This window comes from Haliotis asinina, chromosome 3, assembly GCF_037392515.1.
Source record: "Haliotis asinina isolate JCU_RB_2024 chromosome 3, JCU_Hal_asi_v2, whole genome shotgun sequence".
NCBI lineage: Eukaryota > Metazoa > Mollusca > Gastropoda > Lepetellida > Haliotidae > Haliotis > Haliotis asinina.
The window spans coordinates 34,703,006-34,725,699 of NC_090282.1; the positions used below are offsets into that span (position 1 = coordinate 34,703,006).

The window sequence follows — 22,694 nt, forward strand, 5'->3', positions numbered from 1 at the left end:
TGTAAGGGATTATCAGACTCAGTCTGTGTCTTCTTCATCTTGACTAGTGGCCCCGTCTGACCTCCAGCTCATTTACAGGATTATCTGACTTGTTAATCTGTGTCTTCTTTATCTTGACTAGTGGCCAATCTGACCTCCAGTTCATGTAAGGTATTATCAGACAACTTGTTCATCTCTGTCTTCTTCATCCTGACTACTGACTCTTTTGACCTCCAGTTCATGTAAGGGGTTATCTGACAACTTGTTTATCCGACTACTGGTTTGTCTGACCTTCAGTTCATCTGAGGAATTATCTGAGAACTTGCCCATCTTCCCTCTGGTTCATCTGCCTGATGAATGGTTCACACACAGCTGGTTCATTGGTGGTCATCATCCTGTTACTGTGCAGCTGATTACCACATACATTGTCTCATCATCCTGTTCTCCAGTTCTCTCCTCACAATGTACAGGAAATATTTTGGGGGTTAACTAAACTTCATACTACTCAAAGTGCAACTGAAACTAAATTTACTTTCAGTGGTTGACAACACATTCAGAAATCTTCTGCCACAGGTTTCCGATCAGTCCATCTTTGACATATCTTACTCCATGAAGGCAAGATACAAATTCTTACACCAAACTTCAATACTTAAAGATAGTGGTCAGAATAATAAAAGCATACATTTCCACCAGAAGGATGTGTACATGAACATCTGTGAAAATGAAAGAAAATAACTGCAAGAATATGAAAGAAAACAATATATCCAGACATATACTCACCCTAAGTGTAAAAGGTTGATTACCAAACTATATATAGATGAAGATACATATCTAACTTAAATCATATAATCTGTCATAAGGAAACATTTGTCTGCTATTTAGAATACAGAAAATTCACCAGTTTCCCTGAAAATGCATCTAAAGTGTGTTTTAACAACATGTGAATTCATTACACAAAAACACTTATGCCATATTTCCTGCGACATCTATTGTTTTGTCAAGTGAGGTCATAAGTATATCCCGACAGTTTTAAGGCACATTTTCCATCTGACTTAACATCTTGGCACAGACCATAAAATCATATGATAACATTTCATCGTCTCTAATCTTTGGGACTTTTTAGAGGAGTACCTATTTTCTCTTTACAACTAAGCGAAAGAATTGTCAAATCTTCTTAAAGGAGAAATGAAAGTGGTAGGACTATGAGGATATAGTTTTGCAAGTTGGTGAGATTACTGACCCCAGCATCCGAGAGGTTTTATGTGTAAATGCCCTGGGGCAAATCAATATTTCTATGTCCGAGAATGTTAGTCCAGCGACCATTGTTGATTTGGGTCAAGATTCCAAAAACATATCAGAAAAGGAATGGGGGATTAAAATTGTCGTCTGCTACAAAAGTATGGTGAGGGAAATCGTCTGGTGAAGATGACTTCTCTATACGAAGCGTCACACTAATTAAGAGGAACATAATATTGTCAGGAATGACAACTGGTTCCACCGGCTGAAGCTCTCTCAGCAGAGGTCTAAGCCTGCCTAGCGGTCACTCAGTGGTCAGTGAGTGTCCAGCGTCCATTATGAATCTAAAAATAGATTTTTACACAACCTTATACGGCCAAAAAACGCGCGTGGAATGTTGTGTAGTTATTGCAACAAATATGCACTCGCAACAGCCGTGAACAAAACGAAACAAAGTTGTCATTTTACACATTTGTTTCGAAGTTTAAGCACGTGTTTTTGTTCCGCTGTTACCGCTATGGAAAGAAATAATATTTTTTTCACTTACCCGCCGTTCCTCGACCGTTGCTCGTGGTGGGATTATGGGAAGTATTGATCAAAGGAGCCGACAATCAGCATGCGCAAAAAGACAGGAAGAAACATGTGATTAGATATAAGTAAACAACCACAAGTGGGCGGAGCCTACTTTGTTGACATTGCCGTATTTTGCTAAGACAAAATGGCATTGCTTAGCAGCTTGCAGTGACAAACGGAATCAAGACGACAACGCAAACACATGCGTGAAATATCAGATCACCGTTTTGTATCCAATTACTTAATTAGCGAGGATGATTTAAATTATCGGGGACAATCGAAAAGTATGCTTTTTCCACAGTGAGGAATATTATGAAAGGTTTTCATTAATCATCAGATTTATTTCCGTTATGCTTGTCTACACATAATGTTAGCAAAAAGTACTTAAATGGGAGAGAGGCATTCACCAGGCATTCATTCAGGTAATCAGAGCTATTGTGACTATAAAAAGTATTAATCTTTGGTGACGCATTAATCATAAATTCTTCGATTGACGGACTACTCTTTTTTTCAAAAACATTTTACAAAGTGTATTTATCAGTGCTATCATGTAAATGAAAATCTGAAATAATCAAGATGGATGCTATCATAGGGAGGTACATGAAATCTTTCATTAAATTTTAACAAATAAGGTTTTCATTAATGTTTATGGAATATACAAATTGGTTACTCTTTGATAACGGTTATGCTCGGGGTGTTTCGTATATACGTGAGGTATTCTACCTGTTAAACGATTACATCTTGTACCCCGATTAGAATTATGGACTTATCCGAAGAAGCAGAAAATTGACAGAACCGTACTGGTCTCGGCGCATTTTTTCGTGTTCATGCCATATAGTTGCATGTAGACAGTATAGTGTCAAATACAATCAATACTCGCTGAAAGCTTAAGAAACAGTACTGAACACAATCGATCACAAGCACCTATTTATATGGGCGGGTCAGGCTCTGAGGGGTAATGAAGATATAATCTTTTCGGGGTAAAGGCAACATATCCAGAATTAGCAATATAACGTTTATGGGTCTAGTGTTTATTGTAAAGTAAGTAAGAATCTGTATGGGTAGGTGCCCTTAAAGCCTTTACTCACATACACCTATACCCGCATTCCTCTTTGCCCATTCTGAACATTCAAATGTGTATTAAACGATCTCGCCTATTATACTTTGAGACACGATACCATGTCTATATTACTGGACGAAGCGCTCGTAAAATGGAAGATTTAAAGCGTACAAATTAAAGCTATATTTTTGCTAACTGTTTGTTTCAAATAGAATATTCTGGTGCAAACGTCATCTTTGACTCCAGAGCACCTGCCATCATCTAAGAGTTAAAACAAGTAGAGACGAAACTGACAATGATTTTATAAGCGACGCTTAAGTTTGATTTACAACGAATTCCAATCTTTACCTTCCATATCGATGACATTATGTTATTTGCATCTTGAGCACAAGAAGTAAATGTGCTTCTTTTCAGTTAAGCTTATATTGTTGTGTTTAGTTGATTATATGTTGCTGTTAACGAGACAGACAGACAGACTCAGTCACTGGGAGCGAGATGCAATCATCTCTGAAAGGTGGCACGCCGCGTCATATTCACCGAAGCGCCCATAATATATTTGTGTAACATGAACTTGAAATGTTTTCTAATTATTGATTTCAACAAATGCCCATAGAGTACCTGGCGGCCAAGATGGAATTATGTGTCGGTGTCACCCGCGACAATTAATCATTCGTCCGCCACATGTGATCGATAGCCCAGACAGTACCTCCAGACAACTGCCGTTCAGTTAGGGTTTCATGGGCAGAATCAACTTACTTTTCCGAGCATGCATGTGCAGCTCTGGTTAATGTTTGGTTTTAAGCTGAATATTATCATACTTGTTTATTTTATTTCCCCCTTTAATTTTGTGTTGACGTTTGTTAGGAGAGAGGGATGTTATTGCCGAGTCGATCAATGAAAGGATTTTTATCATGCTGAAATCATACGTCTACATCTATAGGCCCTTATTGAACTGTTCAACGACATTGTGTATAGCGGATGAGACCATGCAGGTTTGTGCCCTGTGTGAGTCGTATCAAGTCAGATTAAATCGTATTGATATTTTGAAGGCCAACAGTAACATATTATGTTGGTTGTAGTTAATACTATTTAACTTGATGTAAAAATATCATTAATCTTAATCGAAAATTTGAAAAAAATGAAACCAAGGTATATTCTTATTTTTCCGAAAGGAAAATCCTCTTCTTTTCCAAATAGGAAAACTTTCAAAGAGAGATTGTAATTAGAGTGTCAAATGAATTCACCAGTTTTATCATTTCCCGATGAGCTAAAAGTTCGTAAAGAAAACGATCACAACGGTTCTGGTTGTTTGGGTGGAACAGTCATGGTTTTAAAAATGTCTTTTTTTCAGGACAGATTGTTTTTCTCGTTGTTTTATCTGTATATGATATTCTAATGCATTATCTGAGGAATATTGTGAGCGAGGTTCAGAAGTAAAATCACTGCGGCGTCCATATTTAAGCCATGATTAAAGCTATTTTGGAAGTCGGCCTGAAGTCACACACTTCAGGTTCCAGTTTCAGAACAGCTCTAAAGACGGAGCTGAATCTCTTGCAATATTTTTATCACTACACAGTCGGAATAAATATTGAACTGTATGCAAGCAAGAAGTAGCCAACGTGCCCGTCTGAAATAAAAAAAATAATCAAAGTTCTATGAATTGTCAACTTCTTTTTTTTGCAATGAAAGCGCCATTTCGGTGTATATGGGTATGGCATTAGTACCTACACCAGTTGTCGTATTCATTGCAGTAAAGGAATTGACTTTTCACTGAGCTTCACAACTCCTCCACAACGTTTAAAATGCCTCTGAAAGGAACGTGTTCCTAGTGTGTATGTGTGTCGGGGCGAGCGTGGATTTGAAGCCGTTTTAAGATATCTGCCCATGGGTTACATAACCTTTGTTACATTTCATTTTTTTCTCGATCTCGGTTTTGTATCCTAACACAGTCGAACCCCGTTGATCCGGACGTTTTGGTTTCACTCGAAAATCGTCCAGATAGCGAGACGTCCGGTTAACTGGATCAAACAAGCAAAACGTGAAAACGTGTATAGCTACACGCAGTTCGGTTTGCATATGCGTGGTGTCAGGTTCGAAATGAGAGTTTTGATCTCGAAATAATCGCCAGTACACCCAACGTGTACAGCAGCAACGGCAAGCCTACCACTGCTTTATGACTTAACTGAAATGTTCTGCAAAGAGGGTGTTTTCACCAAACTCACTCACTCAGCTGAGGATAAAGTCGTTCACTCTTTATGATCTATGTGCTAACTATATATGTATGTATTTATTTTTTTAAATGAATGCATGGCAGGTGTCGTTGACTGGATGCAAGTATGTGTGCATCATTAGAGCTTCTGATAGTTTACTGAAAAACAAACAAAAAACAAAAAAACTTTGGAATTATTATATGCAGCGTATTTGACAAAATACCTGATGCCGGAAATGTCACCCAAATCCAAAACATATCAGAATCATTTACTTATCAATACAACTGGAAATTTAGTTTCACCATATACATGCATGCCACACACCTGGAAAATAAAATGCACGCAGTGGTAATCTTTAAAAATACAATGTTCCTGTGGTTAAATGCAGGTTTGAACTTTTTCATAAAATAACCTTATTACGAACCAAAGGTAACCTTAATTTTACTTTGGTACAACCGTAGTACGTTACATGCAATTTCAATAGAACGTATAAATTGACGTAGACCCCGAAAACAAACCAGTGAAGATTCAAGTAAGTATTAGTCTTCAGCAATCCATGCTTGTCGTAAGAGGCGACTAACATGATTGGGTGGTTGGGGTTGACTTGGTTGATACATGCCATTGTTTCCCACTTGTGTAGATTGATGCTCATGTTGTTGATCACTGACTATTTACAGACCTCCGCCGTATGCATTCAGCAATATTCCAGCCAAAATATGCACGCGAACATAATATTCCTCGCCCGCTTTGTGAAACCAGTTCATTTTCATTTTCTAACGATAATATTAACGTATTTACAGCATCGCTTCAACACAACACAATAATATACACCATAATTACTAACAGTTACAAACAATCTTCTTCCACCCACCGCTTAGCAATATTCCAGGAACATCACGGCGTTGGGCACCAGAAATAAACGTCGCTCACTGAACCCAAGATTTGATTCGAACTCGGGTCTTAAGCGCGACGAGCGAGCGCTATAAGTATCAGGCTGCCCACCGCTACTGTCCCTAAAGAAGCCACACACGGAACACCGGTGCTGAAACAGAAGCCTTACAGAGTTTTACTCAACATTCTGGACCCTTTCCATTTGAAAAGTTCTTTGTTTCTATCAAGATTCTATACATTTTCAGAGACCAAGTGTTAATGCAAGTAAACAGAAGTCAGATATGATGTCAGGGGTGTGAGTCACTGAGTGAACGAGTTAGTTGATTCTGACGTCGCTTTTATCAATATACCATCATTATCCACAGATATCTGGGGGACACCATATGGACGCTTCACAACTGGACAAGTCGGACTTATGAGTCACCCTCCACCCCCGTACAGCTGGACAAGTCAGACATGTGAGATACCCTCCACCCCCGTACAGCTGGACAAGTCAGACATGTGAGACACCCTCCACCCCCGTACAGCTGGACAAATCAGACATGTGAGTCTCACCCTCCGCCCCCGTACAGCTGGACAAGTCAGACATGTGAGTCACCCTCCACCCCCGTACAGCTGGACAAGTCAGACATGTGAGTCTCACCCTCCACCCCCGTACAGGTGGACAAGTCAGACATGTGAGACACCCTCCACCCCCATACAGCTGGACAAGTCAGACATGTGAGTCTCACCCTCCACCCCCATACAGCTGGACAAGTCAGACATGTGAGTCTCACCCTCCACCCACGTACAGGTGGACAAGTCAGACATGTGAGACACTCTCCATCCCCGTACAGCTGGACAAGTCAGACATGTGAGTCTCACCCTCCGCCCCCGTACAGCTGGACAAGTCAGACATGTGAGACACCCTCCACCCCCGTACAGCTGGACAAGTCAGACATGTGAGTCTCACCCTCCAACCCCATACAGCTGGACAAATCAGACATGTGAGTCACCCCTACCCCCCTGTACAGCTGGACAAGTCAGACATGTGAGTCTCACTCCGCCCTCGTGCAGTTGGACAAGTCAGATGTGTGAGTCGATTTTTGTCCTCATACAATTGGACAAGTAAAACGTGTGAGTCAAGCTCAACTCCCGCACAGCTGGACAAGTCAGACATGTAGGTCTCACTCTCCACCCGCGTACAGGTGGACAAGTCAGACATGTGAGTCCCACCCTCCACCCCCGTACAGCTGGACAAGTCAGACATGTGAGTCACCCCTACCCCCCTGTACAGCTGGACAAGTCAGACATGTGAGTCTCACCTTCCGCCCCCGTACAGATGGACAAGTCAGACATTTGAGTCACCCTCCACCCCTATACAGCTGGTCAAGTCAGACATGTGAGTCTCAGTCCGCCCTCGTGCAGTTGGACAAGTCAGATGTGTGAGTCGATTTTTGTCCTCATACAATTGGACAAGTAAAACGTGTGAGTCAAGCTCAACTCCCGTACAGCTGGACAAGTCAGACATGTAGGTCTCAATCTCCACCCGCGTACAGGTGGACAAGTCAGATACGCGAGTCTCACGTTCCGTGTAGTTTAACAGACGGGTGAGTCAAACGCCGACCCCTTAGAGCTGGACAAGTCATATGTGAGTCACCCTCCGTCCCCAGTATCCCCAGTACAGCTGGACAAGTCAGACGCGTGAGTGTCTGTGCCCCGTACAGCTGGACCGACCAGCCATGTGCGTCTCACTCACCTACCAATACATATTTCCGAGAAAGAATATTAATATTCCAATCTCTCTCTCTCTCTCTCTCTCTCTCTCTATCTATCTATCTATCTATCTCTCTCTCTATCTATCTATCTATCTATTATGAACCATTATGGAAACAAAGGAGGGACAACTCTTCATTTTGAGGTCACTCCTTACCTGCACGTACTGAAAGAAGCGAATGATGCGAGGTCTCTTTCGCTCGTTGACATCAGCGCTGCCCTTCTAGCAATGATATCAGAGATGTAGTTCGTTATTTGTTTAAATGTCACTTGTTTAATAAAGAACAGGAACGGTACATTGCTATAAGAGCTATCTCATTAGACCAAACACTAGAAAAGTCTATGCAATACTGTAATACATCTTTCCTATAGACTAATTACGTACATATCGCATGCTCCTCCTGTCACTCGACACCCTGGCTCCTTTGTCGCCGCTTCGTGATTAATCTGTTTCTTTAACTGCCAAAGGAAGACAATAATCAGTTAAAGGTGAAAAAACCCACACGACTTGACTCAGTTACATATGGAAAGTTTTGATATATACTTTTTTTGGTTTGAGAAAAACTTTATTTCAGTTAGTCTGTTCAGAGCTTTACAAACGCTGAACTAATCTTGTATGGTGGTGGTTTAGTCCGTACACACTTTTACAAACACCAGAGTGGTATGTATAATGACACTGTTTTAGTCTGTTAATACCTTCAGAAACACAGGAGTGGTCGTGTATGACACTGTTTTAGTCTGTTAATACCTTCAGAAACACAGGAATGGTCGTGTATGACACTGTTTTAGTCTGTTAATACCTTCAGAAACACAGGAGTGGTCGTGTATGACACTGTTTTAGTCTGTTAATACCTTCAGAAACACAGGAGCGGTCTTGTATGACACTGTTTTAGTCTAATAATACCCTCAGAAACACAGGAGCGGTCTTGTATGACACTGTTTTAGTCTGTTAATACCTTCAGAAACACAGGAGTGGTCGTGTATGACACTGTTTTAGTCTGTTAATACCTTCAGAAACACAGGAATGGTCGTGTATGACACTGTTTTAGTCTGTTAATACCTTCAGAAACACAGGAGTGGTCGTGTATGACACTGTTTTAGTCTGTTAATACCTTCAGAAACACAGGAGCGGTCTTGTATGACACTGTTTTAGTCTAATAATACCCTCAGAAACACAGGAGCGGTCTTGTATGACACTGTTTTAGTCTGTTAATACCTTCAGAAACACAGGAGCGGTCGTGTATGACACTGTTTTAGTCTAATAATACCTTCAGAAACACAGGAGCGGTCGTGTATGACACTGTTTTAGTCTGTTAATACCTTCAGAAACACAGGAGTGGTCTTGTATGACACTGTTTTAGTCTGTTAATACCTTCAGAAACACAGGAGTGGTCTTGTATGACACTGTTTTAGTCTGTTAATACCTTCAGAAACACAGGAGTGGTCTTGTATGACACTGTTTTAGTCTGTTAATACCTTCAGAAACACAGGAGTGGTCTTGTATGACACTGTTTTAGTCTGTTAATACCTTCAGAAACACAGGAGTGGTCTTGTATGACACTGTTTTACCCTCTCTACACACATTCACAAACATCAGGGTGATCTTACATAACAGAATTTTAGTCTGTTAATACCTTCATAAACACAGGAGTGGTCTTGTAGGACAGAAATTAAGTCTGCTAACACCTTCACAAACACCAGAGTGGTCTTGTAGGAACGTTTTGCACAGTGCCACAATCGTCGCTGTCCTTTTTCGGTGCACAGTGGCCATAATGCAGAGACCACATAACTATTAATGTTTTGGAGGGGTGTGTGGGGGTGTGCGTGCGTGCGTGTCCTTGCTTATTTTCTGAGGACAGACTGAATATTGTTTTGAAATGTTTTGTTTCTTTTTTTTCAAAAACAACATTGCAGAGCTTTTAAAATTGTGCATCTTGAGCTGTATTCAATACTGAATCTTCTCAAGCCACCTCACATTACACACAAAATCCTTACTTGGGCTCCGTACATGTGATTCAACGGCTTTTCCCGAGGAAACAGTAGTTTCTTTTATGTGGGGGATATCTCAAACATTATTAAACCTTTTAGGGATATCACCTATGAATAAGAGACTAGTTGTCACATTCCAATCGCATAAAAACACAGATTATCTAAAATACCATTTCATTTGTGAATAGAAGGTATAACATGTTCACTGATACACATATTAAAGCACCAAGGTGGTAAGATTTTGTAATGGTCCCAATCCAACAGGTGCTGAGGAATGATCTGTCACGTGATAAACAAAATGGCGGCGATTGCCGAGTTCGTCTAGTCTAGCGGTCCAAGAGCTTTCGCACTTTGTTACGCAACGAAGCAAGACATGCCACAAAGAAGCAGCTTAAAGAGATGGTGATGTATGTTTCGAAATATCATGTTATATTACTGTCATTAGATTTTCTATGTGAGAAGTTGCGCGTGAAAGGAAAAGTAAACAAAGAAAGCCCAATATTTATGTTGATGTTTAAATGAATGCCTTCTCATGACGTGTCAGCCGATGATGTGTGAGAATTAATGTTTGAAGCAGACAGATCCTTAGGAAACTTCGGTTCATTTTCGGCTAGTTCGCATACCCGGAAAAACGTCTACCTGACACCTCCACACATACTCTATTTCGATTGCCGTAGACTGCTTGGTGTCTCCGAATTGACGTGTAAGCTGGGTTTTTTTGCCCCGTCAAACGCGGTTATTTACGAGTTTCGTAGCGTATCTTATCATTGGTCGGTCAGTATTTTCAGTTACATGTATATTGGGAGGGGATACGGATGTATGAGTAGCCTTGTATAGGTTCATCAATAAGCGTTGTCAGGTAGTCAAGTTCTCTACAGATCTTTCTCTTCAAACCCGGCAGACAAAACAGCGAGTATAACAATGTATTACACACAAGCCTTTCATGTCTTCTTTAATTCACGAAACCTTGAATTGTGTGTGGGACAGTAGAGACAATGTGGGACAAGAGAGACAGTTACAATGTATCTGTAAGTGTCAGTGTTCATGACTGTAATCCTGGTAATAATGTACAATAAAAAGTTAGTGTTAAAATGGAAAGATAGCCTACATAGATGGTATATATATTAAAGCATGACACTTAGAATCATCTTGCTGCAAAGATTGCTTGTTCAAGCCTTGTCCACAATGTCAGTGTATGATCATACAGATAGATAAGATAATAGGAATGGCTGATTTGACCTGCTCTACAGATTTGTCTGTTATCTTATTTTAACAATGGTCGAGGTTGTCTTGAATGTATCTCCTTTGGGGTAATCATTTCTAGAGTTTTGAACACCCTGATTGTGTTTGTCGGTTGTCAATGCCATACTGATACTTGTGAGTCAAGTTGGACCTTCCTCCCACTTGAAGCTGACATGCTGTGATATGGCCGTGATAACTGGACTGTTGTTTAACCAGCTCATTCTCCCATTAGTGTTATTTCATGGACTGGTAGGGCAGTGGGGTAGCCTAGTGATTAAAGTGTTTGCTCAGCATGACCAGAGATCATATACCAGTATATGGTCTCTGCCATGACCCAGGTTCAATTCCCCACATGGAAGTTATGTGTGAATCCCTTTTTCTGGTGTCCCCCACTTTGTTATTGCTGGCATATTGTTAAAAGCAGTGTAAAACCTTACTCACTCACTCACTCACTCACTCACTCACTCACTCACTCACTCACTCACTCACTCACTCACTCACTCACTCACCCACTCATGAACTGGGAAAAGTTGAGCCTATTGGACAGAGCAGACTTATGCTACACTGCTGCTTCTGAATAGTGACAGTTTAGCAGACTGAGTTACATTTTGGAGCCATATTGCTGCTGGTAGGTTGATATGTAAGAGTTACCAAAGTGTGCGTGGTTCTAAAGCATCTGCTCACCTGGTTATCGAAGAGATATCCCAGGTGTGCCTGGGGCTATAGCATCAGCTCACCTGATTATCAAAGTGATATCCCAGGTGTCCCTGGTTCTAAAGCGTCAGCTCACCTGGTTATTAAAGTGACATCCCAGGTGTGCCTGGGTGCAAAGCATCAGCTCATTTGGTTATCAAAGAGTCATCCCAGGTGTACCTGGGTCTACATCATCAGCTCACCTGGTTATCAAAGAGGTTTCATTCACTTCCACTGATACTTTTCATCCCATGCAATTAGTTCAGAAGGCAATGGGGAAAATGACTATGTTTACTTGGAGTTAGATGCACTAGTGGTAACCAACTCTTACTAGCACAGTTTCACATCATTCATTTCAGTGAAATTTCATTTTTCTTGAATTAAATAAAGCCCTGTCTTCAGTGCTGACTCTGCTAGTTTTCTAGTAACTTGGTTTGCACATTGTTTAACACTCTGCAATATTCCAACTGAATTGTGCATGACAGTGACCTATAAATATCGTAGTCTGGACCAGACTCTCCTTAGACTGATGCTGTGGTGTGATTGCATGCAATCAGCCAGTTCACCAAGCTGGTGCATAGTCTCCTCTTACAACCAGGATAAGTTGCTGGTGACCAGTTCTCAACTATATCCCCTGGAGTGAATATTGATCTGTACAGATGCACGCATGGAGTGAGTGAGTGATTGAGGTTAGTTTTACACTGCTTATAGCAATATTCCAGGAATATCATGGTGGATGAAATATGAATCTGTACAGATGCAGGCATGGGATGAGTGAGTGAGTGAGTATAGGTTTACACCACCTTCAGCAATATTCCTCCTATTTTGGGAAACGAACCCGGGTGGGACAAGCAGACTAGGCTACCCCACTCCCCTCATGGAAGGAGCAGTGAGGAGTAGAGCTGAATTGATGCGAGTCAGAGAACACAATGTATTACAATGCATGTTTTCACTTGAAATTGTACGGAATCGTCTTGACAATAAATATTTCAAAACATTCCAAAGGAAAATTGGCTCATGTTTGCATTGAATATGTTTAGTTGTGAACTTTAGATTCTAATTTTGCAATATTGACAAAACATTTGGGGTGGGACATCCTTAAACAAGTAGCAAATAACTGTGTAAGTGCATCCTCTTGTATCAAAACATGAACATATGTTGTGTATATCCCTTGTACGAGTTGGAATTATGTGTTATTGGTACGGGGGCAGTGGGGAAGCATTAGCCTGTCACACCAAAGACCCGGGTTTGATTCCTCATGTACTAATGGTACATGAGTACAATGTGTGAAGCTCAGTTTTAGTGTCCCTAGCCTTCATATAGCTGGAATATTGCTAAAAGTGGAATAAAGCCATGCTCACTCACTATTGTTACACTATAAATACAGAGTTTGTTTCCATGGTGATCCTGCATTAAAAGATGATCATAATGAGCAAGTATTGTGTTCACCTGATATTGTGTCACCTTTGAGTTTGCTCGGCAAACATGACATATTTAGGATCAATTCTGTCAATGGACACCAACAGGGTTCTGTGGATGTGAAAACGTTTATGTATTGGTAAGTTTATTATGCAGAATTAGGCATGCGGTTTTTGCCTGGCATTGAATTGCATTTTGTCAGTATATATTGCTTCATATCAGTTGACCATCCTTGACTCAACTATAGATGTCAACAAGTGTGCAGATTTCCTTTCAAGGGCATGTAAACAGATTAACTGCTGTTGTGGGGTAATGAATCAATAGTGTTGATTTAATGACTTAGATTTCATATCAAAGCCATAAGTAAACAACTGACTTAAAAGTTGAAGCTGCTGACAAAATGATGTAAGCTATCAGCCCCTGAAGCCACAGCTAAAGACTCTGTGTAGATTGCATGGAGATTTTGTCAGTTGCTGATCTGTTATTTGTCAGTGTTTCGGCTGTTTTCTCCAACATCCAATCACCTCCTAATTTACCAGTCCTGCACAAAATCTATTCATCACAAAATATCTTTTGCCCCTTGACGTAAAATTAAAACTGGAGTATTTTTCTGCTTTCCGCTTGCCATTTCAACACATGCTATTTAAACTATGGGACAGCATCAATATTTTCCATGATTTTCCATGACAACAGTAGTTACAGCAACAATTCTAGGTTCAAAATAGTAAATACACCAGTAATGTTCAAATGATTGTCAAACTGACCAATCACATTGTGTGTAGCATAATGAATTTAGAAGGAAAAATCATCTGACATGAAAATCATAGGTGGGTGATGCTTTTATTAGAGGATTATCTTATCGATTTTCATTTGTTTCAGTAACATTTTAAGAAGAAAAATTTTTTGGGTGTTTTACCGGACTCTGTGACTGATCTCCTCCAAATTTATTGGTCCTGAGCCATTTTAACCAACCAAACACTGGTGTATACTGGAGAATAGAAACACTGTTACTGATATAGTATCCCCCAGTCAGTATAGCATGACCTGGCTTTTCCTGTTTGGAATTAGTATAGTTTAATGAAGTGCTATTTCAATGATGTGTCTTCTGAGTGATTTTACAATATCAAGGACACTGTGATCATCAGTAACTGTGAAAAGCTTCAACATTTTATATGTTTAGTCAGACTCTTCTGGATATGATATGAACATGGCTATCAATGTTTTGAGTGTCATATAATATAAACTGGACTAAATAGTTAGTATGAATGCAATGTCATATAATATAAACTGGACTAAATAGTTAGTATGAATGCAATGTCATATAATATAAACTGGACTAAATAGTTAGTATGAATGCAATTTCATATAATATAAACTGGACTAAATAGTTAGTATGAATGCAATGTCATATAATATAAACTGGACTAAATAGTTAGTATGAATGCAATGTCATATAATATAAACTGGACTAAATAGTTAGTATGAATGCAATGTCATATAATATAAACTGGACTAAATAGTTAGTATGAATGCAATGTCATATAATATAAACTGGACTAAATAGTTAGTATGAATGCAATTTCATATAATATAAACTGGACTAAATAGTTAGTATGAATGCAATGTCATATAATATAAACTGGACTAAATAGTATGAATGCAATGTCATATAATATAAACTGGACTAAATAGTTAGTATGAATGCAATGTCATATAATATAAACTGGACTAAATAGTTAGTATGAATGCAATGTCATATAATATAAACTGGACTAAATAGTTAGTATGAATGCAATGTCATATAATATAAACTGGACTAAATAGTTAGTATGAATGCAATGTCATATAATATAAACTGGACTAAATAGTTAGTATGAATGCAATGTCATATAATATAAACTGGACTAAATAGTTAGTATGAATGCAATTTCATATAATATAAACTGGACTAAATAGTTAGTATGAATGCAATGTCATATAATATAAACTGGACTAAATAGTTAGTATGAATGCAATGTCATATAATATAAACTGGACTAAATAGTTAGTATGAATGCAATGTCATATAATATAAACTGGACTAAATAGTTAGTATGAATGCAATTTCATATAATATAAACTGGACTAAATAGTTAGTATGAATGCAATGTCATATAATATAAACTGGACTAAATAGTATGAATGCAATGTCATATAATATAAACTGGACTAAATAGTTAGTATGAATGCAATGTCATATAATATAAACTGGACTAAATAGTTAGTATGAATGCAATGTCATATAATATAAACTGGACTAAATAGTTAGTATGAATGCAATGTCATATAATATAAACTGGACTAAATAGTTAGTATGAATGCAATGTCATATAATATAAACTGGACTAAATAGTTAGTATGAATGCAATGTCATATAATATAAACTGGACTAAATAGTTAGTATGAATGCAATGTCATATAATATAAACTGGACTAAATAGTTAGTATGAATGCAATTTCATATAATATAAACTGGACTAAATAGTTAGTATGAATGCAATGTCATATAATATAAACTGGACTAAATAGTTAGTATGAATGCAATGTCATATAATATAAACTGGACTAAATAGTTAGTATGAATGCAATGTCATATAATATAAACTGGACTAAATAGTTAGTATGAATGCAATTTCATATAATATAAACTGGACTAAATAGTTAGTATGAATGCAATGTCATATAATATAAACTGGACTAAATAGTATGAATGCAATGTCATATAATATAAACTGGACTAAATAGTTAGTATGAATGCAATGTCATATAATATAAACTGGACTAAATAGTTAGTATGAATGCAATGTCATATAATATAAACTGGACTAAATAGTTAGTACGAATGAGACATGATGGGTTTGCATAGGACAGGGGTTGAGTGAATAGGAATGGAGTTGAATGAATAGGACAGAAGTGGAGAGTATAGGACAGGGGTTGAGTGAATAGGACGGGAGATGTGAGTAGAACAGGAGACATGTGAATAGGGCAGGAATGCAGATTGAATGGGACAGAAGAAGTTTGAATAGAACATGTGTAGAGTGAATAGGACAGGATAAGTGAAGATGACATGAGTGGAGTGAATAGGATAGGATATGTTTGAATAAGGCAGAAGTGTGAATGGAACAGGAGACAAATATGAGAGATTTGAAAAGTACTGGACAGGTGGACTGAAACAATGTCACCTGTGTTGATCAACTGATGACCATGTAGAGCGTTGATCAACTGGTGTTGAGTGTTGATCAGCTGTTGATTGTTGTGAGTGTTCAAGGACATTGTTTTCAAGCCTGAAATGGTGACATGCCATGTTTCGATAAACAGAAGCACATTCATTGCTAGTATAGCATCCATTTTGTATTTCTTTGGGTATCTCGTGACACAGCATGTTTTGTTTCAATTTCATACTTATCTTCATGTTTCCTTTCTTAATAAAGACCTGTGAAGATCCAGGGTAGAATATGTCTTCAGCAACCAATGTTTGCCATAAAAGGCAACTCTACTTGTCGTAAGAGGCGGAATCAGGATCGGGTTGTCATGCTCACTGACTATGATGACACGTCATCGGTTCCCAATGGCACAGATCTATAGTCATGGTGTTGATCACTGGATTATCTGGTCAAGACTCAATATTTACAGACTGCTGCCATATAGCTGGAATAGTGCTGAGTGTAGTGTAAAACTAAACTCACCCACTCACTCTTGATAAGGATTCTTGATCAAGGCTATAAATATTTAAAATTCCATTACATGACCTCTTAGTTAAAACTTTTAAGTAGCCTCCATTACGGTGGTGTTGAATCTTGTTCAGAGGAAATATGGCACATCCGAACTACATGTGTTCATCCCAGGCAGTTGGCCATGGTGTGCATGACTCATCTCGGATGTATCTTGGGTCAGTTGTTACACACCACCCATACAAACACCTAGTATGATACAAATCCCGATATAAGGGTGGCGATATGAAATGTGTAACAATAATAAAATAACAATAATAAATTCTAACACCAACTATGAAACACCAAAAGGTTAAAACAAAACCAATTTTAAATTTTTTTGTCTAATTCTGCAAGGGTTTTTCCTTGATCATGTTGATAGGAATTCTATAAGTTGAGTAGATGAAGAATGAGGACAACTGCAAGGGTTGATCAGTGTTCATTTGGAAATGAGATAATTTATTTATTCAATTTATACATGGTCTTTATGAATATTGGTAACATGTGAGTACATTATTTCGTGACTTATTTAAAGCTTTGTATGGAAATCTACAACAATGTAGAATTGTACATCAAGTCACAGTATTGGTGGCCCATGGATCGATGCCTTGATGTGCATTGATGAATTGTCACCACTGCAAACAACATAAAAACACACACACTCTCTCGCTCAGACTCACTCCTAACCTACTCGCTTACTCACTCACCCAAAACCCACTCACTCACAGTGAAGTGGTTTCTATCAAAACATTAACATAAGTAAATCAATGAGCTTTTATGATATTTTAAGACCTGTATTTTATACAACCTTGGTAATCCTACCCAAAACACCCTTGACCAACAGCTTGGTATACTTAACCTCTACATAGTGAGAGAGTTATGTCTTTTAGCCAGTTAAACTGAAGGGCTAAAGTTGTGTTACATAAGTGGCTCAGCCACTCATCCTGGACTAAGTCACTTATCTAATGACTAACTGCGGATGTTTCAGCACTGAGAGCTAACTGATAACACCATGGCAGAGGACAGTGGAAGCAGGCCTCAAGATGTGTCTATCATTGCACAAGCTGAAGGTAAGCTGGCACAGCAGTAAGCCACATGAAGATTAAGAGCAATGTGTACCACGTCTTTGAAATGTTTATGTAGGAAACGGAATAGACGCGATTGAACATATCTATGTTGAGAGTGATATCATTGCTTGCCACTGCACTGAGTAATGTGCATGCATTCCATGTTCTGGTAGAAGTAACCAGACAGGTTAAGGGTGGAGGGGTAATCTAGTGACAAAAGCATTGGATACTAGTAAGTCAGTAACCCTGCTGGAAAATAGGGCCGAGGATCAGTACTGAAACACCTGGAAAACATGTAGCAGCATTTTGTAATACAGTGGAAACTGTCTAAACTGTCACTCATTGGAACTGAAGAAATAATCCGATTTAGACAATGTGCCGGATTGTAGAACTGATGATAAATGTTCAAGCCACAGGCGGATTGAACAGATGCCGGTTTTGACAGTTTCCAGTGTAGTTTGCCAAATGGTGTGTCACATCACCATGGTGTCTCTTCAGATGACACCGATGCCAGGACCGGACCGTCCCCCATAGATAAGCTGTCGTCTACGACTCGACTGAACCTGGACTCAATGATCGACAATCTAGCTTCAGGTGAAGGTATGTGTAGTGTGACTTGTACAGCACTCAAGTATGTAAACATTTAATTGCCAGTCTTGTTTATGTTGCACCAGACAGAACTACCTGAAACAGAAATAAAATATTTACACAAAAATTTCTAAACTGTAAAATATTCCAATGATGGTTCTACTATCTCAGTGGCAGTGTTTATTTCCAGGACCTGTGAATATGTGGGTTAGAATTGAACTGCAGTAACCCATGCTTGTTGTAAGAGGCGTCTGATCTGGTGGTCAGACTCACTGACTAGGATAACACCTCATCACATCCGGTTGCATAGATCGATGATCATACTGTTGATCACTGAATTGTCTGATACGGACTTGATTATTTACAGACCATTCCCATATAGCTGGAATATTGCCGAGTGCAATGTAAAACTTAACTTACTCACTCTATCAATCACTGAATTGTCTGATCCAGACTTGATTATTTACAGACCATTCCCATATAGCTGGAATATTGCTGAGGCAATTTAAAACTTAACTTACTCACTCTATCAATCACTGGATTGTCTGGTCCAGTTCAGGACTGTGATTGTAGGAAGGTCCCTATCCTTGTAAAAGAAGAGTACACATGATGTCACTCTTCCGGGTCACAGTGCAGAGATATTAGAGCAAACAGTCTACTGTTTACTTCTAGTCAGCACTGGAAGTATCCCACTATAGCACAGCCTGTCAGATTGATGTCCAAGGAAAGCCCAGTCACAGAAAAACAAAACTGCTCTCTCATGCAATATCTATATGTGTATGATGACCCAAGGCCACCTCCATGGATCAGTGACACCTGAGAATTGACAACCTAGTCTAAATGAAGGATCAGTGGTTTCTCTCACCAATCACAAATCTAAAATGATTAGTCATCACAACCAACAGTTTGATTCACATATGTTTATCTCCATAAAGTATGCCTCAACTTATATTGAGTAAATAACAGTTAATTGTACTTTGAAATAGAAAAATGCAAATATTCTCTGCTTTCAGTATTATCACATCACATATTTTGGGGGGAAATACACACACGATTATTTCAGAATGTTTAGTTCTCTGCACTCCAGGGGAAATGATTACATACAGATCAAAACTCACATTACCAATTTATGCTATCTTTACCGAGTGCTATTTTTACCGAGTGCTCATTGCCTAGCTCTGTGTCAAACCTGGTAAATTTGTTTACATTAGCTGATCATGCAAACATACAAACAAAATATTGATGAACTATTTGGGTTTGAGGGGAAGCAGTTGTGGTGAATGCATAACACTCGTATTAGGGAGCAAATAATTATGTAATAGCACTTGGAACTCATTAAATCATTAAATCTCATTAAGTATTCTCTATTGAAATCAGCTTGATTTCATTAATTCAATGTATTATCAGCAAGAAACATCTAATGTGGTACAGGACTAAGACTTTTCCTGATATGAAACTAATTGGAACTTGAAAAGATGTTAGATGTATTATACAAATGTTTGGCGATATTAAGAAATTTTGAAACTTATCCTATATCATGGGGTGTTCTCTCTCTCGGTTGAGTGGAAACGAACCGTAAGCAAGGCTGCTGGCTTCTCTGGAACCCTTCGCCAATCAATCTCGATTGTTCCCATTCCTGGACTGTCTGGCAGGACACTAAGAAGCATGCAGCTTGATCTCCGTTTGGTCATGTGACTCCCTTGTCTAGTCATTCTCTTTCTTCTTGCACTAGGGTGCTGACATACTGGGGTTTTCTTTGTCTGCTGAGAGCCTTTGCAGTCATGGACAGGTGGAGAAATATTCACAGAAAAGGAAGTCTTCTGTGACAAATGTAGAAAGAATTACTCCTCTTTGCTCCCTATCCCATCATGCATTGACTGCATTAGCCTTTGTGCCAGGCATCATGATATAAAATTTGTGAGAAGCTCAGTGATGACGACTTCGCTTCCTAAAGGCGACTAGCAGACAGGGATAGGAAGAAGTCAGATGGCCCAGGGTCTTCTGCATCTAAGAAATGGAAGACAGAGAGACCTACTATGAAGGCCCAAAGGACTCCTCCTTTGGCATCCGGAAATGATGATTTTTTTACATTCTTTCGGAATCTTACCTCAGTAAGAACGTCAAACATTTTTTCCTGATAGCAGATTCAGCTGGAAGTTTGGTGACCTCCAGACCTCCAGTCTCATGTAGACTGGTGGTAGTGGATAGATCATCGTGATCCTTTGGTGCTGCCGCTGCAGTTGTCCTCGGACCTACAACGCAGATAGTGACATCCTCACTTCGCGGAGTGGTGTTACCTTGTAGAAGCAAATCAGGGTGTATCATCTCCCGGTCACCTTCATTCTACATCCCTTGGGTGTAGATCCACCTCACCAAGTTTGACTCTGGAGCATTGCAGTGATTTCATCACAGACTGAGCGGTCAGTCTTGTACTAAGGTGCACAGGTGATTGTCAATCATGCTCACTCACTCTACTCTTCGAACAGTTACATCAGTGGAGTAAGAATTCTGAATTCCAGTGGATTTTAGTGTGTTCTGCTCCTAAGTTGACGGACACATCCTTGATTAAGCTTAAGCAAAGGAGGGAGGGTGCATTCATAACAGGCCACCATGCACATCATCATCACATCACCACAGTTGTCATCCACTACTGACACAGGATGATCTGTGGCCCACCGTCCAACCGTGGGATAAGTACAAGACCTGAGACAGGATAATTTATAGTTCAAATTTTCTAACATATCCTTTCTGAGACAATGGATTCCTGCCTGACCAACCCTTTTGCACAGATTACGACCATTGCTCCAAGAAGAGAATGACCAGACCAAGGGATCCCATGATCAACCAGAGTGCAAGTTTCTTACAAACTACCAGTGTCCAGATATGGCAGTACCAGGGGTGTGTTCATGTTCAGGATTGGCCAAAAGCTTTGTTTATAGTTCGTTTCCATTCAGCTGTCGATCATAAATGAGAGAGTAGAAGACATAAGCTAGGACAAGTATTGTAAATGTACATTTTATAGTTAAACTTTTAAATGATTCAATTACTATTGCACCAATAATATGTAATATGTACTTAGCATTCATCCTCTACATTGCATTACAGTAAAAGGTCAGATTTTAATGAGCTTGATGTTTATCACCCTTAGAGCTGATGAATTTGTGAATGTCAATGACCTTCAATACCTCTTTACACATTTAGGTGCCACATTCTGATAATATTTCATTCTGTTTAATGGGTCATCAAGCTAAACGCCATCACTCAAGGGAAAGGTTAATGTTAATACTTGCTTTATATATGAACAAACATTGTGATCAGTGTACAGTTTCTTACACACCACTGTATCAACTGGTATCAAACATGTGTGATTTCCAAGCCCATGGTTGGCTACACCGTGGTGATGACCTAGGGTCAGATTATGACAGACTATTTTCCTGATTACAATTCAATAATAAGTTTCTTTTGCATCAGTCGAATGCAGACCTGTTACTTGTGCCAAAACACATTTAATATCTGTATAGCTGTCACATACCTTATTTGTGTGATTGTATGTATTTATGAAATAAACCAAACTTAGTTTTGATAGTAACATGAATCTATTTTGTTTTCTTATTTTCGTTATTGTCTGCGGATGCAGTTGCTGCAGATTATTCCTAGTCATGACTTAAAATGGCGTTAACAATAAGCAGCATCAGTGCAAACAAGAAGGCTGAAGATTGATAGTTAATTGATTGTTATCTCCATTGTGACTCACCTTCAAACATTCAAAAGGTACGCCATTAGAACTTGTACAGGAGAGATGTGACAGGTTTAAAGGTATCACCTTGTGAAAATACCTGACATGGTAATGTCAGTGCCTATTTGTGGTGAGATTTATCTACTGACATAATTGATGTACTTATGAAGGATGATTCTTTTACCAATAATTTTACCTGGTGATTGTAATGCCACGGATCAATCCCCAAACTCTGAACAATATGATCATTAAACTGATAACTTTGTTCATGACAATCAGAACCGAAACACACGACATGACGCATTTGCAAGGGTTCATAATTGCAAATGCCAACACACATCCTATTAAGTCCATTCAACCAGCAGAACTTTGTGACATTTTGTATACAGGTTTAATTACCCCAGAAAGGAAGATGGTAGCAATTTTGAACCATTTGCATTTGGTGGGTTTTTGTCCTGTTTTGACCTGTACCTTGAGTCAAAGTGCTACTGTTCGTCAATGATCAGT

General features: G+C 39.0%; 1 protein-coding gene across 1 annotated transcript in view; it reads left to right on the top strand.

The window, feature by feature from the left end:
- Positions 1-9,998: 9,998 nt before the first annotated feature.
- The window catches only part of LOC137277856 (uncharacterized), a 28,130-nt gene continuing 15,434 nt past the window's right edge, over positions 9,999-22,694 (top strand). Inside the window, exons 1-3 of the mRNA XM_067809820.1 lie at positions 9,999-10,100; positions 17,785-17,866; positions 18,362-18,463. Coding sequence (XP_067665921.1) covers positions 17,809-17,866; positions 18,362-18,463 — 160 coding nt within the window. The 5' untranslated portion in view covers positions 9,999-10,100; positions 17,785-17,808. The remainder of the gene's footprint in view (positions 10,101-17,784; positions 17,867-18,361; positions 18,464-22,694) is intronic.